The sequence below is a fragment of the Rhinatrema bivittatum genome, chromosome 12 (assembly GCF_901001135.1).
Source record: "Rhinatrema bivittatum chromosome 12, aRhiBiv1.1, whole genome shotgun sequence".
Taxonomy (NCBI): domain Eukaryota; kingdom Metazoa; phylum Chordata; class Amphibia; order Gymnophiona; family Rhinatrematidae; genus Rhinatrema; species Rhinatrema bivittatum.
The window spans coordinates 50,947,597-50,966,910 of NC_042626.1; the positions used below are offsets into that span (position 1 = coordinate 50,947,597).

A 19,314-nucleotide genomic window follows, 5' to 3' on the forward strand; every position below is an offset into this window, starting at 1 on the left:
GTAAATATGGAAGTAAAACTCCGCAACCCCTTATTGATGTCTGAAATGATGATCTCAACCTTCAATTGACAGATACGGATTGGAAACATTTGGCGGGATGCACACCGGAGTTCCATTTGTGTCAAACGGGCGGCCTTAATGGTCAGACTTCTACATAGAACGTACAGAACTCTGGTGTTCTTTGCCAAAGTTTTTCCTGGGGTACACCATGATTGTTGGAGGGGCTGTGGTGAGATGGGGGGGTCATATCTACATATGTGATGGCACTGCCAAAGTGTTCGCTATTTTTGGGGAGCGGTCACGCAAGAGGTTGCTAACACTCTGGGATATGCTATCTTTGTTGGGCCTGCCTTGCGGTTACTGGGTAAATGGTCGGGATCTGGTATTTTTTTTATTAGATGCCAGATTCACCATAGCCACTTTTTGGAAATCTAGTCCACTGTTGAGGCAGCAAATACGAGCCATTACAGATCTTGAATTGCTGAGACACGATCTGCACAATACTCATTATAAATACTTAGTGGTGTGGAGTCCCTTTTTAGATTATTCTTCGGCAAACTCTGTGTAACAACTTTGTGTTGCACAAGTTTTTGTATCTATCTTTGCTTTGTTATGATGTTTTTGAATCCTCATGCCTTTTTGGTTTTATTGGTTGTAAATTTGATTAAAAGTGTTAAAGTTATAAAAAAAAATTAAAAAATCGTGCTCATTTCCTGAATTTCTCTCTCGACTGACAACGGTTTGCATCCTGTGCATTATTTAAGCTTTTGAGGAATTGGAATGTCTATCACATCCCCCCTCTCCTCCAGGATATACATATGTGAGTCTCATGTCATAATGCTCAGTTTTGTATTTATTTTGTTTAGAAAATTTATAGCCTGCTAATCCCCATTTCTAGGTGGTCGCCCCTCACTGTACCCCCTTCCATTCTGACTATTATCTTTTTGCTTCCAGAACTGGACACGATAAAGGTAACCTGCAAGGAGCAGAGAACCACCACCCCTTAGCACCTTACCAGGCAGGTCGGCCTTTACCTGCTGACAATTACTCCAAGTGAGGTAGTTCATTCAGAGTACGGGATCAGCCTACATGACAAGGTTGGAACTTGATTTTCTTTTTCTTTTTGATCCACTGTGCATGTCAAGTCGATTTAACATGAAAAAGAAAGCTCAGGTGGTGTTTGTGTGCCAGAGCAGATGCAAAGAGAGTCTCACCTGATCGGCAAAATAAATCTTCTGTTTGCCATATACTTTCTCCTTTATTTTCCCTTGCTGAGCGAGCTGCTCCATAGCTTTAACCACTGCCTAAGGGAAGAAGGTAAGAGCATCTAGTAGATTCATTATATAGAGCTGAAAGGTAGATGTCTTATTTCATGGAGTAGTCAAGATATTACTCATAGAAAGTAAAGAGACAAAACAAGATTAATCAAGCTTTTAAGAGAGGGAAATCTACCAGTGAAAATTTATGTGGCACTGAGCAAACAAGCAAGGTCTTAGATTCAAATTGTATAAATCTCTTAATCTCCGATTTGAGGTCTTACCCAACATGTTAGATGCAGATCAATGGGATACTTACATTGAGCAAGTTGTCATGAATGTAAGACTTTCCATACTGCAGATCAAGGGTCCATCAAGCCCAGTATCCTGTTGCCAACAGTAGCCAAGCCAGGTCACAAGTACCCGGCAGGATACCAAGGGGTAGATCGATTCCAAGCTGCTTATCCCAAGAATAAGCAGTGGATTTCTGTAACTCCACCTTAATAATGGTAAATGGACCTTTCTTCCAGGAACCTGTCCAAACCTTTTTTTAAATGCAGCTAAACTAATAGCATTCACCACATCATTTGGCAATGAATTCCAGAGTTAATTATGCATTGAGTAAAAAAAAATTTTTTTCTTATTAGTTTTAAATGTATTACCCAGTAACTTCATTGTGTGTCCCCTGGTCCTTGTACTTTTTGAAAGAGTAAACATCTGATTAACATTTACTCATTCCACTGCATTCATTTTATAGACCTCTATCATATCTCCTTCAGCCGTCTCTTCTCCAAGCTGAAGAGTCCTCTTTAGCCTTTCTTCATAAGGGAATTGTTCCATCCCCTTTCTCATTTGGTCGCCCTTCTCTGTGCCTTTTCTAATTCTGCTATATCTTTTTTGAGACGTGGTGACTAGAACTGCACATAATACTCAAGATGAGATCACACCATGGAGCAATACAGAGGCATTATGATATTCTCTGTTTTTTATTCTCTGTTCTTTTCCAAATAATTCCTAGCATTCTATTTGCTTTCTTGGATGCTGCTGCACACTGAGCTAAAGATGTCAAATTATCATCAACAGTGATGCCTAAATCCGTTTCCTGAATGGCGACTCCTAATGTGGAACCTCGCATTGTGTAGCTATAATTTGGATTACTCTTCCCTAAGTGCATCACATTGCACTTGTCCACATTAAAATTCATTTGCTATTTGCATGCCCAGTCTCCCAGTTTTGCAATGCCTCTTGCAATTTCTCACAATCCTCTTGAGATTTGACAACTTTGAATAATTTTGTGTCATCGGCAAATCTGATCACCTCACTTGTTGTTCCCATTTCCAGGTCATTTATAAATATATTAAAAAGCAGTGGTCCCAGAACAGATCCCTGGGGCACTCCACTATTCACCTTTCTCCATTGGGGTGAATTTACCATTTAGCCCTATGCTCTGTTTTCTATCTTTTAACCAGTTGGCAATCCATAATGGGGCACTGCCCCCTATCCATTAACATTTTAATTTCCTACGAAGTCTTTCATGAGGGACTTTGTTAAATGATTTCTGGAAATTCACATACACTAAATCAACTAGATCACCTTTATCCATGTTTATTTACATCCTCAAAAAAATGTAGCAAATTGGTGAGGCAAGACTTCCCTTGGCTAAATCCACGTTGGCTTGTCCCATTAAATTATGCCTATCTATATGTTCAGCAATTTTGTTCTTTATGACAGTTTATATCATTCTGCCTGGCACAGACGTCAGACTCACTGATCTGTAGTTTCCTGGATCATTCCTTGATCCCTCTTTAAAAATTGGCGTTACATAGGCAACCCTCTAGTCTTCAGGTACCATAGACAATGTTAACGACGGATTATTTTTGTTACCATGAGGTATATACCAGTTGTTGTATTTTAATTTTATTTTATTTTCATCTTTAATTTTTAACTCTATTTATTTTATTTTCATTTTACAATGTAAACCGTTTTGACAAAAAAACCTTGTTTTGAAAAACGGTATATAAATACTTTTAAATAAATAAATATACATTTCTAATAGAAGGTCTGCAATTTCATTTTCCAGTTCTTTCAGCACTCTGGGATGTATACCATCTGGTTTAGGTGATTTGCTACTCTTTAGCTTGTCAATTTGCCCTAATATATTATTGAGATTCACTGAGATTTGTTTAATTTCCTCTGAATCATCACCTCTGAATACCATTCCTGGCAAGGGTATCTGTCTTACATCTTCTTCAGTGAATACCGAAGCAAATAATTCATTTAGTCTCTCTGCTATGGTTTTATCATAAGTGTCCCTTTTGTCCCCTGATCATCTAATGGTCCAACTGACTCCCTAGCAGGCTTTTTGCCTCGAATGTACCTGAAAAAGTTTTTAGTTTAATTCTTTTTTTTATTCAATTTTAACAAAGAAAGTAAATATACACATTGTTACACTAAATATATTGGGGCGGATTTTAAATGCCCTGCGCGCCGGCACGCCTATTTTGCATAGGCTGCCGGCGCGCACAGAGCCCCGGGACGCGCGTAAGTCCCGGGGCTTCGTAAAAGGGGCGTGTCGGGGGCGTTTCCGAATGAATCAGCGTTTCGGGGGCATGGCGCCGGCCCGGGGGCATGGTCGAAGCCTCCGGACCAGCCCCCGGGTCGGGTGATGGCGCGCCAACAGTCCGCTGGCGCGCGCAGATTTACATCTGCTTTCAGCAGGCATAAATCTGCCAACAAAGGTAAGGGGGGGAGGGCGAAGGAAAGTTCCCTCTGAGGCCGCTCCGAAATCGGAGCGGCCTCAGAGGGAACAGGCAGCGCGCGCTGGGCTCGGTCCGCGCAGGTTGCACAAATGTGCACCCCGTTGTGCGCGCCGACCCCGGATTTTATAAGATACGCCTGGCTACGTGCGTATCTTATAAAATCCAGCGTACTTCGCAGCCTGCGAACAAAAGTACGCGCGCGCGTATGTTTTTAAGATCTACCCCACTGGGTATACTGGTGTGAGCTGTCCAGTGCCCTGCATACGTAAAGTCAGAATCCCCCTAAACAGAACCCTTCTACCCCTCCCAACAGGGCATGTCCCATTTTCAAGTGCTTATACCTCAGACTTAAGTACCTTGACTAGTATCCAAATTATTAAGAATTTCACTACGGGCCTTATGTGGCAGCGATTGCGAATAAGTGTCCCATATTCGCAAAAATACTTTCCCCCCCAAAATCAATCAGTTTTTTCAGCTTACTTTCCAAACATGTACATGGTATAAAAGTTGATTTCTCCACTGGGTTAGTTTTGGTGGGTCTTCTTACAAGCAGCATTGAAAAATGACTATTTGCCAGCAGAAGGGCTTTACGAAGCCAAAGTTTCAAACACCGCTGGCCCACTGCAATGTCCTTCAGGGTCTGAAAAAGTTTTATTATGAGTTATTGCTTCCACGGCAAGCTTCTATTCAAATTCTCTCTTTGCCTTCCTTATCAGTGCTTTGCATCTGACTTGCCAGTGCTTATGCTGTTTCCTTCATTCGAATCCTTTTTCCATTTCTTGAAAGATGTTCTTTTAGATATTATAGCCTCTCTCACCTTATATTTTAACTGTGCCAGTAGTTGTTTAGACTTCCTTCCACCTTTTCTAAAGCGTGAAATACATCTGCTCTGGGCTTCCAAGATGGTATTTTTTAAATAACATCCATGCCTGATCTTAACTCTTAACCTTTGTAGTTGCTCCTTTCAGTTTTTTCCTTTTATCGTAGTCATCTTTCTGAAAGTTAAATGCTATCACAATAGATTTCTGCTAACATTATGGGTATAAGCTCCTTTATAAATGGTATCTCACACCAGAAAAACTAAGAAAGATCTACTTGAATATGCTGGCACCACTGTGGTAATGAAGGGAACATTCTCCATACTTCGTGGGACCGAGGAGTCCAAGCCTAATGGTAGAGGGTAACAGGAAAGGACTAAATTAAAGCTTTGTAACGCTCTTAGCATTTCCCTTTATCTCTGCCTACACCAGAGGTCCCTGCCAAAGAGATGAAGTTAATTTTCCCAAATTATTCTTGCAGCTACTTGGAGGACTCAGCTCCCCTCATTTGGAAAATGTATCACGTGGGGAAGTTAACCACTATCAGGAAAAATCAAGAACAGTAGTTTGTGGCCACTGGGAAGCCAGATGTAGGATGGTATTTAACTTGAACACACATTGGGTTTGGATGATCATTTGGGATGCATCTTTCTAACTTTTTCTATTGTGGCATATTGAGAAGAGTTATGGGTTAGAGGGGGGGGGGGGCAGGGGAGAGAGAGGATGCCAGCAGGTGGTGGAGGGTAAAAAAAATTCTTCCATATTTTAGAAACAATTGTCGGATACTTTGCATAAGGAATTGTGTTGATCTAGGAGTGTTTTCTGTAAGCCACTAACAGTGGGATAATGTGGCATAGACATTTTATAAATAAATTCCTTGAAGGAGGAATTGAAGAAAGGAGGAGTGGAAGAGTAGCCTAGTGGTTAGAGAAGCGGGCTGCAAACCAGGAGACCAGGATTCAAATCGCACTGCTGCTCATTGTGACTTTGGGCAAGTCATTTTACCCTCAGGTACAAACTTAGATTGTGAGCCCTCTGGGAGCAGGGAAATAACTACAGTTAATTCGCTTTGAAGTGCCGAAAAGTGGAAAAAAAAAAAAATCAGATAAAAGCTGGATATCTTGTGATAGTGTTTTTGTCAAATGTATCCTGATGCACATGAAAGGTGGATTTATTTTTATAGCTCAATATAAATTTCAAGTTAAAAAAAAAAAGAAAAGAAAAAAGCCAACAAGGCTCTGTGTACCCTGTTTACTGTCGCTTGCGGCAGTCCAGTGGAGAAAATTGGTGTGGTATCTTTATGGGACTGTACTAAAGCATAGTTGCTTACCTGTAACAGGTAACTAGAAACTTGGACTGGCACACTGAGCATAAGACTTCCGAGTGGAAGGCTTCCTGGAAGCTACCAGGACCCGAGACACATCATCTGACAGGTCAAGGGGCTGCAGAATTAGCCTCTCAACATCCAGGCCATTAGGGACAACACCCTGAGGTTGGGATGGCGCAGCCTGCCCTGATCCTGCGTGATAAAGTCCAGGGAGGTTCTCAGACTGATTGGGTCTCTGATAGAGAGCAGGAGCAGGAACCAGATCTGCCTTGGCCAATGAAGGGGCTATGAGGATCATAGCTCCCTGGTCCTGCCGGAGCTTCAGGAGAATCATCGCCAGAGGAAGTGGAGGATACGCGTACAGGAGGGCTCTTCCCCAGTAGCAGGCAAAGGAATCCGAGGCTGGTTTACTGTCCCCCCTGTACAGGGAGCAGAATTGTTTCACCTTGCTGTTGCAGGGGGAGGTGAAGAGATCCACATCTGGGGCTCCCCAGGGGTGGAAGATCTGGTCCGCCATCGCCAGATGCAGGGACCACTCATGGGGTCGGAAGGCCCGACTGAGGCGGTCTGCCACCACATTTTCCGTCCCCGCAAGGTACACGGCTCGGAGCAGCATGCCCTGAGACCGAGCCCATGACCAAATCTGAACTGCTTCCTGACACAGGAGGAACGATCCTGTACCTCCCCTGTTTGTTGATGTACCACACTGCCACCTGGTTGTCGGTCTGGATCAGGACCATCATGTTGGACAAGAGATCTCGGAATGCCCAGTGTGTAACGAATTGCTCGAAGCGCCAGGAAGTTCATCTGGCACCGTGCTTCCTGAGCAGACCACAGGTCCTGCGTGCGGAGGCCCTCCATACAGGCCTCCCACCCCAGGGTCGACACATCCATGGCGAGTACAATCTGGGAAGGGGAAGACTGGAATGGAACAGCCTGTTCCAAATTGGGCAGGCTCTTCCACCAAGACAAGGAGGCCCAGAGCAGCGGAGGAATGCGGAGGTGTATGTGGAGGTCTTGGGTGGCTTTCCGCCACTGGGACCGCAGGGTCCACTGAGCCCTGCAAAATGTAAGCAAGCCAAAAGTGTAACATGGACAGTGGCCGCCATGTGACCCATAAGGCAGAGCATGAAGTAGGCCGAGACCTGCCAGTTCCGGGAATCAGACCTGCAAGAGATACCAGTGCAAGCGCCCAATCGCGGGGTAGATACGCTCTGGCCTGTGCCATGTCCAGCCGGGTGCCGATGAAGCTCAACTGCAGCGATGAGGTCAGATGGGGCTTCGGATAGTTGATGACAAACCCGAGGGATTGCAACACCCAAATGGTCAAGTGCAGAGACCAAAGCACCTCCTCCTGGGTTCTTGACCAGCCAGTGGTCCAAGTAGGGGAACACCTGCACTCCTAGTTGGCGGAGGTGGTTAAAAACAATCCTTTATTGCAGTACGTTCTGAAATAGCCTTACACTGGAAAGGTGTCAGCGTTCCCAGTTTAGCGAAGATTCAATACAGATTGCACACATATTACCAACTTAGCAGACTCACTGCGGTACTCAGAGACCGGCTGGGAGCATTTGAGAGAATGTGGGGATATTATACTAAGTGCCTTGATCTTCAAGCTCTACCTTCCTAAATGATTATCGCTGATGCTGTTGTAAATTCTTCCGAGTACTCTGGTTCAACATGAACAACTGGTTATGTCCTTCTGTTTGCTTGCACACCAATATTCGTTTCAGTTTACTTGAGTTTTCCCTAAATTGAACAGTTGTGGGAGTATTACCTTCTCTGCTCACATCTTTATTGTATCTCCTCTCCTGTTCTTTTCTTTTTTTTTTCTTTATTCCTTTCCCATTACCCTCTCTTAGCTTCTTTTATCAACATAACTTCCCCTTTGGTCATATGGTCCCAGATGTGGGTGGGGGGGTGGGAAGCCTGGGTTGGGGTGGGTGTATAAACGATAAAACTGGTCAATCATGGTTATGTACTGTTTTACCTTGATGTATGCGGTTAATACCAAGGCACATTTATTGTTATGATTTATGCTATTATCTTGATTTGATTGACATTAAAACTCTTTATATACAAAAAAAAAAAAAATAATCCTTTAAAAAGGGAGAGGTAATTTTGTAACAGCCTGCAGACATTTAAAAAAAAAAATACATGCATAAATTATACCAATTTTCAAAGGAAGGAGGAAGGACGACCAGATGACTGCCAGCGTGGTTTAATGGTGAGGTAAATGAGGCAGTTAAAGCTGTTCAAAAAATGGAAAGACCTCAGTGAAGAAAACAGACAAGAGCATAAATACTGGGAGGTTAGATGCAAAGCTGTAGATAGATAGGTCAAGAGAGACTGAGAAAACGCTTGCCAGTAAGGCAAAAATAATAAAAAAACTTTTTCAAATACATTTGAAGCAAAAAGCCTGTCAGGGAGGTGGGCTGCTAGATGACCAAGAGGCAAAAGAGGTACTCAGGAAGGACAAAAATAGTAGAAAAACTGAATTAATTCTTTGCCTCGGACTTTAAAGAGGAAGATGTTGGGAACATTACCTACACCTGAAACATTCTTTAATGGTGGAAATTCTGAGCAACTAAAACAAATATCTGTGACAATGGAGGATGTAATAGATCAGATTGACAAAGTGAAGAGAAACAAATCACCAGGACCAGATGGCATTCACCCGAGTTCTAAAAGAAATGAAATCACTAACCTGTTACTAGTAATCTATGACCTATCATTTAAAATAGCCACGATTCCTGAAGACTGAAAGATGGCCAATGTGAAGTTGATGTTTAAAAAGGACTCCAGGGGTGATCTGGGAAGCTATAGACTGGCAAGCCTGATGCTGGTGCCGGCCAAAATGATAGAAGCCATTCTTAAAAACAAAATCACTGGTCATAGAGACAGACATGGCTTAATGCAGAAAAAGTCAACATTGTTTTAGCAAGGAGACGTCTTGTCTTACCAATCTTTTGGAATTTTTTGATGGTATAAAAAACACACATATAAAGGTGAGCCAGTTAATATGGTGCATTTGGATTTTCAGAAGGCATTTGACAAAGTTCCATGAGAGACTCTTCAGAAAACTATAAAGTTATGGAATAGGAGGCAGTGCTCTATTGTAGATTGGTAACTGGTTAAAAGAGCGGAAACAGGGTAGGACTAAATGGAGAAAGGTTGTTCGTGGAGTACCACACTGGGACCTGTGCTGTTTAACATATTCATAAATGATCTGGAAAAGGAGATGGGTGAGGTGATCAAATCTGCAGATGACACAAAATCATTCAAAGTTGTTAAAACAGCAGTGGATTGTGAGGAACTACAGAAGGACCTTGTGAAACTAGGAGACTGAGCAACTGAATGGCAGATGAAATTTAATGTGGAAAAGTGCAAAGTGAATCACATAGGGAAAAAGAATACCAACTACAGGAACACTATGCTGGGTTCTGTGTTAGGAGTCACCACCCAGGAAAAAGATCTTTGAGTCCCTGTGGTCAATAAATTGAAATTCTCTGCTCGGTGCACGGCAGCAGTCATATAATGCAAATATGTTAGAAATGATCTAAAAGGAGAATAAAACACAAAATACCATATTGCCTCTGTATCGCTCCATGGTGCGACCGCATCTTGAGTACTGTTTGCAGTTCTGGTCGCCCCATCTCAAGAAAGGCATAGCAGAAACTGAAAAAGTGCAGAGGAAGGCGAAACGATAAAGGGGATGATGAGAGGGTATGCAGGCTAGGGCTCTTCAGCTTGGCACAGAGCCAGTTCTGAGAGGGACATGATAGAAGTTTATAAAATCATTAGCTGGATAGGTAAATAAAAGACAGTTATTTACCCTTTCAAATAACACGAAAACAAGGGAATACTCCATGAAACTAACAACCAGCAGATTCAAAATAAATTGTAGAAAATGCTTTTTCAATCAGCACACTATAAAGATAACTAGCACAGCGGTATTTAACGAGAGGTTTGGACCAATTCCTGGAAGAAAAATCCATAACACATTATTATCTAGGTAAACTAAAGATAGCCATTGCTCTCCCTGGGAATGAATAACAGGAATTGGTTCTACTTTATGGGGTTCTGTCCGGCACTTGCGACCTGGACTGGCCACTGTCGGAGACAGGATACTGGGCTCGATGGACCGTGGCTGACCCAGCATGGCAAGTTGTATGTTCTTATGAAAGTACATGCATACTTTCCCAGAGAAAATTATCCCATTAAAATTATCTGCACACAATTACACCTGCTAATTTGTACGCAGATGTTTTGCAGGAAATTTACCTGCAGATTTTTGAGAACAAAAAAACGTCTGCGTGCACGTACAAACCCCTCCCCCGCTCCACTCCTGGGAACGCCTCTGCCCACTGAGAGTAAACTTCCATGCATACAGATTATATGCACGTAAGCTTACTTGCAAATCAGGTGGGCAAGGTTTTACCCTTGGAAATGCCTTTAAATTATCCTCTAACTGTGCATTGCGATGTTTTAAATATTTGGAAATTCAAATATTTTTAATTGTGCATTTGATAACAAGTTGTAAACCGATGTGATGTTTCTTACGAACGTCTGTATAAAAAAAAACAATAAATACATAAATAAATAAATTTACTAAAATCAGCTGGCAAAAGTATGCTGGCTAGTGCCCGCACAGCTGGACAAACCAAACCCCTCAAACTAGGTGTCCAAGTTAAAATGTTTAAAACTAAATGGTTGAAGAATGCATGGACAGATATACACTAGGTCTTACAGTCTTCCCCAGTCCGTGCTCCCTTTGTAGATTTCCAAACACATCTTGAGTGCTGTAAGGTCTGTTTTGGTCATTTAAATACTTCAGGATTACGGCAACAGCTGTTAAAGAAATTAACACACATTAAGAGTTTCAGGAAAGCATTTATGTATATCATCAGCATCTACCAAGTAACTGGCAATGCTTCCGAAGAACATAGGGCACGCAATACACACCTGTGTCAATTCAAAGTTTCATATTTAAGTGCTCAAATTTTAAATACTTTATGTTATTTTCCCTGATGTCACTAAACCCTTGAAAACAGCCATATTCAGAAGTGCCAGAAAGGCTCCCACATATGATCAGTCCATATTTGTCATGTTCGCACAAAATGATATCAAATTCAGAATAAACCATTCTGAGTGATTTAATTGGCTGCTCCCAGGAATTCATGGAAATTACAGTAGTGTGGTTGCCCTGTTAGTCCATTTGAATGCATCGAAATGGAGGTCAAACAAAAAAATATAAGGGGATACCTTTTTATTTAACTAATGCAGTGTTTCTTTCCCAGCCTTCTCCTGGAGGCACACTTAAGCAATCAGATTTTCTAGATATTTGTAATGAATATGCATGAGATAATGCGCATACATTGAGGATAAGTATGGCGGCAACACCACTGAACAAGGTGAACAGCCTACCTGGCCGCATCCATCCACTAGCACGGGGAGCAACGGTGAAATTTTGCCGAAGGAAGTTCCACTCCCCTCCCCAGAAAGAGGAGAGAGAGCAGGAAGTTGCCGTGCCATGGCGACGGATCCGCCCACCACTACCAGTAAGATAAGCGTGGCAGCAACACCGCTGAAGAGGGCAAACGGCCCCCCTGGCTGCATCCACACCAGCCATCCACCAGCGGTGAAATTTTGCCGAGGGAGCTCTCTTCCCTGCCCCCCCCCCCCCGACGAAAGAGAAGGGAGAACAGGAAGTTGCCGGCACCATGGCAACTGATTCACCCACAGCCCGTCCACCACCACTGGTGAGATAAGTGCAGCGGCGATGCTGAAGGCAAGTGCACAAAGGAGTGCAACAAAGGAGCTTGTCCCTTCGTGTGCGTCCAAAGTGCTTTATTCCTGCATTGAACCTTGGAACCACTACAAACATGGATCAGATATGCTCCATTGAGCCTATTCTAGGACAAGGTCAATACGGAGAACTAAGGAATGCCACAAGAAAGAAGCAAAGAAGGATCACAAACTTGGTCTTCCCAACGTTAACTAATAACTCTTCTGCTATCTCTTTTGCTTAATGTTTACACTGCTCCTATTAAATGTGCAGTCTCTGTAAAAAAACAAACAAACAAAAAAAAAAAAACCCCAAACAACCTTTGATTATTGCCCTACTAGAAGATCTACAGCCCACTATTTTTTGCATGACTGAAACCTGGCTAACTGACAAAGATAATGTAATCCTAAACCAAATTTTCCATCCTAACTATGAGATATTTCACTTTCCTAGCCCTAAACAAAAAGATGGAGGCTTATTAATAATTTGGAAAGGGGAATTTAAACTAGTACCTTGCAAAGTAGAGATTAACCCTCCCTATGAAGTAGCAATTCTAAAATCTCATCTACTAAACATAGGACTGGTCTACTGTCCTCCAGGTTTACTACAAAAGATTGCTCACCACTGATCGAATTATTCGCCAAGGTTGTTCTATCACCAGAATCAACATTAATTGTAGGAGACTTTAACCTCCAAGTGGACAAAACACCAAGAACTTTAGCCTGTGAAATGTTCTTAGAAGCAATGGAAGCCCTGGGATGGTCATAAAGCTGGCCACACTCTAGACCTAATATTCACTAAATCAAGTAATTGCCTAATCAACACTTTGCACACGATATTGCCCTGGTCTGATCACCAATTAATAAAAGCGGAAAAAGCCTTCACCAACCAAATCCAGAATAGTATAGATAATAAGCTTACTTTTACCTTCAAGAAAACGATAGCGATGGAAGTACTTGCTGAAGCAAAAGAAAATAAGCTCCATGAAATAAATCAAATCAACTCCACTTTGGCATTTGATAAGACAGTCAATGACATAGCTGAAAATAGTTTTTGTCTGGACGGGACTAAGGTTAACAAAGAAAGGAATAACCCCAAACATAAGAAGCCCTGGTACAATGAGGAATTAAAAAGCACTAAATGGAACCATAGAAAATTAGAGAAACTATGGCGGAAATGCCCATCTGCTGAATCCCTCGGAAAATATAAATCTTTCCTTACAAGATACCGCATACTAACCAATAAAGAAAAAAAAAATACTACGCTAAACAGATTCACGTGGTTATATTAAATTCTAAACTACTCTTTGAGGTTGTTAAACATTTAATTAAAGACCCAAAATCTTCCATCTCGAGAATCTACAACCTCACAAAGGCCGCTTGCAATGAATATGTCACAGCATTCTTAGACAAAATCGATAAGCTGAAAAAACAATTCCCTATCTGTTCTCCAACAAAAAGCACCTGAAGACTCAAAGGGCATGGTTAAGTGGCCAACATTTGACAGAGTATCGAAGCTGGAAATTAGTCAAAACAGTGCTAAAATTAAACCTGAGACTCACCCATGGGACCCTATTCCAGCCAGTTCCTTGAAACAAGTACACCAAGTTATCACGCCAATAATCACTACCTTAATTAATCACTCACTTTCAGAAGGAATAATACCGTGTAAATTAAAACAAGCGGTAATAAAGCCGATCCTAAAAAATAAGACTGGTAGAACTGACCACTGGGACAACCACTGTCCAACAGCCAACTTGCTGTTTCTAGCAAATATTCTTGAGAAAGCAGTGTAATCCCAGCTTGTAGATCACAACAAAGATCAAAATATGCTCTTCCCAAATCAATTTGGATTTAGGAAACATCACCCAACTGCGACCTTACTCCTCTCATTAACGGACTCGGTTTTATGAGGGCTTGATCTTGATGAATCTTATTGTCTTGTGCTAATTGACTTAGCAGCTGCCTTTGGACCATAACCTGTTATGCCATCAGATGAGAAATATTGGGATTGACGGCAAGGTTCTCAGCTGGTTCTCTTCCTTTCTATCTAGCAGAACATTCCAAGTGAAACTGGGCAACCATATATCCGACACCTTCCAGTGTGATACAGGCGTCCCTCAAGGCTCAGCCCTCTAAGCAACACTTTTCAATATTTACATGCTCCCTCTATGTAAACTACTAACTAGCAGGCCAATACAGTAAAGTGCGGCCGCGGTTACCCTGTTTCTAACCTGCTTTGTACCCACAATTTGACCGCGTAAGTCTAACCTGCGATTCACTATCCATTTTTACCAATCCTTACCGCTTCCTGAAACAGACGCGTATCCCTTTCCGCCCGTGGCATGTATATGATATGTAAATGATCGGATTAGCTATTCCCTTCGATACAGTAACGTGCGGCCCGATTATCGCCTTTTTAACCCACTGTTTTGCCGCGTCTTTAACCTGCTAATTTACCACCTACCCTGGCGTTAGTGTGGTGAACTTAGCAGAGAGAGACGAAATTCAAAAATGAACAGTGTTAAAGCTCACTGCAAAGGAGAAATAATTACTAAAGTGGCAGCAATACTAAAGCTGAAATGATGCTAATAAGCTGTCAGCCAGGAACAAAAGAGAGAAAACGACTCGACATGTTATTAAAGCAAATAGTGAATAAATTGTAACAAACATACAGGCCTATACAGTAAAGCGCGGCCGTGGTTACCCTGCTTCTAACCCGCTTTCTACTCACAATTTGGCCGTGTTAGTCCAACCCGCGATTCACTATCTTTTTTAACCCATCCTTACCGCTTCTTTAAATCAACAGGTAACCCTTTCCGCCCACGGCATGTGTATGATATGTAAACGATTGGATTAGCTATTCCCTCCCATACAGTAACATGCGCCCCGATTATCGCCTTTTTAACCTGCAGTTTTGCAGCATGTTTAACCTGCTAATTTACCGCAAACCCTTACCCCTACGTTAGTGTGGAGCATCAGGTCAGAGAGAGGAAATTTCACGGGCAAACGACCCCCTCACCCCCTGGGCAAGACCTTTAGAGGAGCCAGAATCGGGCAAACTTTCCCCCAGCCCCCGCTCACCTGCCCTGGTTGCGTCCATGGGTGCCAATCTCCCGTGCGGGCGTGCTGACAGCTCCGGAGCAGGAAGGAAGGACCTGTTGTTTCCAAGCATAACCTCTAAACCTCCATAACTAAACTCTTACCTGCCCAACCTAAAACCCAAACGCACCGGGAAAGCCACGCTTTAGGATCGGGCAAACTTTCCCCCAGCCCCCGCTCAACTGCCCTAGCCGCGTCCATGGGTGCCGGTCTCCGGAGCAGCCCCAGTCCTCTCTCCCTTCCTCCCAGGGGCAGCCGGCGGCGAGAGCGGCTTCAGCAGCCCGGGGCGGATCGGGCGCTCCCCATGCGAGGCGCGGCTTCCAGCAGCCCTCGCCGGCGATGGTGAATGAGTGCATGAGCGCAAGCCGTGACCTCGGACGTCCAGCCGGGCGTGGCCGTGGCCAGGGCAGGTGAGCGGGGGCTGGGGGAAAGTTTGCCCGTGAAATTTCGTCTCTTGCCCATCCAAAGGAAGCGGAAAATCGGAGCTGTGCGCACAGGTGAACCATCCACTTCCTGGTACCTGTCATTTCAAATGTCATTTGAAAGTACATTTACCAGCGCACCCAGGATACCGTATAGGCGCTGTATAGCGCTCTATACAGTAAAATGGATTGCGCTTCATGGACGCGCTTTGGATGCGGCTTGTATTTGCATGTCATTTAAATACTGTATCGAGCGGTATGTGATCTAAAAACCGTGCGTGCGGAAAACGCGGGTGCGCCCGGCACTGCCGCACTCTTTCTTACGAGTCCTTACTGTATCGGCCTGAAAGCTAGGAATATCTTTCTTCCTTTTATGCTGACAAAATACAGTTTTTCATAACACTCTCCAAATCATATGAAAATACAGCTTCGATACTCTCTGCCTACATGAAAGCAACAGCAAGAACTATCGCAACTTAAACAGACACTAAACCCTAATGAGATTGAAATCATTTGACTAAGTAGAGACATCAGCAGTTAAACTACCTGCCCTAGACCTGGGTAATTATCAAATGAATCCCTCAAAACAAGTATGGGATTTAGCAATATAGACAGACAAGATCCTCACATCAGTAAATTAATTAAGACAGGTTATGCCAAGCTGCATATACTATATTGGTTGAAACCATTAACTTTTGTGATTTCTGTACTTTATTGCAAACTTTAATCTTCTCAAACCTAGACTACTACAACTCCTTACTACTAGGTCTTCCAGCAAGTCACCTAAAACTACTACAACTATTACAAAATGCTGCAGCAAGACTATTACTAGGATCTAGGAAATATGATCACATTACACCTTCGCTGATGTCATTGCACTGGCTGCCAATACAATCCAGAATCTACTTTAAAGTACTAACGATAATATTTAACATCATTCCAATAACACTGGATTGTTAGGAGTGATACTACAACTTTACAATCCTCAGCAAACACTAAGATCTCAAAATAAAGGACTATTGACTATCCCCACAATACGGAGCACACATCTGATGCAAATAAGAGATGGCATGTTTTCCATAGCGGGTCCAAAGCTCTGCAATTCTTTGCCTGAGACGTTATGGAATTTACCAGATAGAGATGTAAATGAAAATGAAAAACATGGCTATTCAAAAATGCATATAACTTAAAAACATCAGAATATACAGAGCCACAAAGACAAGGACAAAAGATAATAATTGAATCATGAAGAATAAATCAAATGAAAGAGTGAAAGATTCTCAAAACAACCCACTAAGATATGAAAATTATCATTTTGATTTAATTACCCATATATTTTGCCTTATGTACTAAATCAATACTAATATGTACTAGAACATTTCATTTGACAGATACTAATGCCTGCCTATGAATACCACCTCTATAACCAATCTTTCTTTGAGTTATAATTACAAATGTCACTTTGTAAACCGTTGTGATCTAGACATGGAACAATGGTATATAAAATGTCTAAATAAAAAATACGTGAAAATTTATCTAATGCATATTCATTATGGCAATTCTGTAAATCCGACTAGATAGGTATGCCTCCAGGATAGCATTAGGAAACTCTGAATTAATGCAATAAAATTCTTGACTTACTTTCTGAAGTTAACACTCCCTTCCTCAGGTCCAAACACTACCACTGTAATGTACTGTATTCTATGATTCACTTGTATTTTCTGACAAATGTAATCTCTTGCTCAGACTTGCTCGAACTATTTGGAGCTGAGGCAAGGAGTATTATCTCCCAAAAGCTAGTTAAGAAATTTATTGTTAGTCCAATAAAAAGGTATCAACTTATACTGCTTTTTTTGTTAACCTTTATTTCCATATAGGGAAATTATAGAAAGCAATTTTAGAGAATTTCAATTACCACCATTTAGATTTTAATTCCTAACTGACACAGACTGGATAAACAGGACTGGTCCCTATAGCTTTCACTACCATCCATCATCCCTTACTTGTGCCATTAAAAAAAAACTATATTTTCAACACACAGAAAAATGGCTGCATTAGAATAAGATACACACTTGTGCTAATTCATACACTTTCTGTGTTTGCTACCATGTGTCCAATACCTAGATATTCTTTTCTATGGATTTATATATTGGAAATCGCAATAACAGTAACATGCACATGAGCGTATGCAGAGCTGGTCTTTGGGGTAGATGAGCTGGGCAGTCATCTGGGAACTGCTAGCAGCCATGCAGCTCCTTCCCTTCTGGCTCTGCTTACACCTGCCCCAGCTCCAGTCTGGGATCCTCCTCTCCCCTCTTACCTGACGGCGCCATTCGCCCTAAATCCAACCCTGAGCATGTGAAAGCTCTACAGTAGGGGCAGCCAACTCCAGTCCTCAAGAGCCACAAACAGCCCAAGTCCCCAGGACATCCACAATGAATATGAATGACATAGATTTGCCTGCACTGCTTTCATTGAATGTAAATTTATCTCATCCGTAATCACTACGGATATCCTGAAATCCTGGCTCTTGAGGACTGGAGTTGTCCGCCCCTAATCTGAGGGGAGGAAAGCAAAAAGATCCACATCTGGCATTTAAACGTAGGCCGAGGTCAGCCCTGGGTGCAAGACTCAGTGTGCACCATCGGCTCTGGTACAGGGGCTTCCCTGCTAACCACCCAAGAGTCCTGATCGCCAGGGCATTTGTCTAGCTGGTATTTTAATGGGTGAGGGCGAGAAAGCTAGTAATGTCTGCCAACAGCCAATCACCTCCCGCTCACCCGCTACTGCCTCCTTAGACTTGCTCATGTCGGACGCCCTGGGCTTCACTGCGGGACAACGAGTTTCAGGCGCCTTGCTGTCCTCATCGGCTAAGAAACTAAAGAAAGCGCTGATAGTGGAAAAAAATACTCTCCCGCGCTCTCCCCCCACTCGGCCTTCAAAGACTGCCGCTCAGAGGCGCGCTGCCTGCTGGGAAATGATCGACGCCACTACTCAGCGACGCCCTAGTCCCTATGGTAACCCGATAGCCTTCACAGACTACCGTGACTTGGCGCACTGCCTGCTGGGAGATAGTTGACGCCACTGACCAGCGACACGCGGGTCGCCTTGGTAACCCTGTGGGAGTTAGATGGAAAGCGTCGGCTACTGCTTATTGTCTGTTTAGGGACACACAGCTCCCGGCACTATCTAACCCTCCCTGGGAAGAGAATCAGTTTGATGGGGAAAATGTCGTCGTCGTTGTCGACATATAGAACATGACTGCAGATAAAACCCAGAGGGCCTATCGCCCCTGTCCAGCCATTCTCTGCTCACCTTTATAGTGCTTTCCTCTCCATCAGCCTTCATCTGTTCTTGTCTTATGCTTTCTTTTAATTCAGATACTGTCCTTGTCTCTAGGAACTAGTCTAGAAGACTGATCTGTGTGCCTGTTGTCCTGCAAACTACCACCCCTTATAATTTCTATAGCACTATCATCATCATTAGAGCCAGGCGCACAGGGTGGCCAACACCGCATAGTCAAGATTGAGGACAAGTACCCCAAAAGGTAAACCTCTACTTAAAAAAAAAAAAAGACAAAAATAAGCACTGAATTTGCTATAGAGTTAGCAGAAAAGAATTTGTATACATGTATACAAAGATGCAACATTGTATTTAAACTGTAAATATAACTCGTCATATTATAGAAGACTAATCAACTAAACCGACCTGATTTGATATTTGTATCGAGAACGTCGGTATATAAAAATGCTAAATAAATAAATAATAAATAACTAATACTGGTTACAGCATATTTAGTATGCAGGTATAATAATTCCATGCCTCAAAGAGCTAACCATCAAT

The 19,314-nt window shown here is 42.6% G+C and overlaps 1 protein-coding gene across 4 annotated transcripts in view; it reads right to left on the reverse strand.

Annotated features, from left to right (window-relative positions):
- Positions 1-18,468, reverse strand: part of PSMC3IP (PSMC3 interacting protein) — a 34,314-nt gene extending 15,846 nt beyond the window's left edge. Inside the window, exons 1-3 of one of the 4 annotated variants that reach the window (XM_029573613.1) lie at positions 18,252-18,468; positions 10,911-11,011; positions 1,215-1,304 (exon numbers count right to left, since the gene is read on the reverse strand). In XM_029573613.1, the coding sequence (XP_029429473.1) occupies positions 1,215-1,304; positions 10,911-11,011; positions 18,252-18,279 (219 nt within the window). In that variant the 5' untranslated portion in view covers positions 18,280-18,468. Of the gene's footprint in view, positions 1-1,214; positions 1,305-10,910; positions 11,012-11,587; positions 11,831-17,791; positions 17,914-18,251 lie in introns of those variants that run through there. The other 3 variants (XM_029573614.1, XM_029573612.1, XM_029573611.1) reach the window with 3 other exon arrangements.
- Positions 18,469-19,314: the final 846 nt, after the last annotated feature.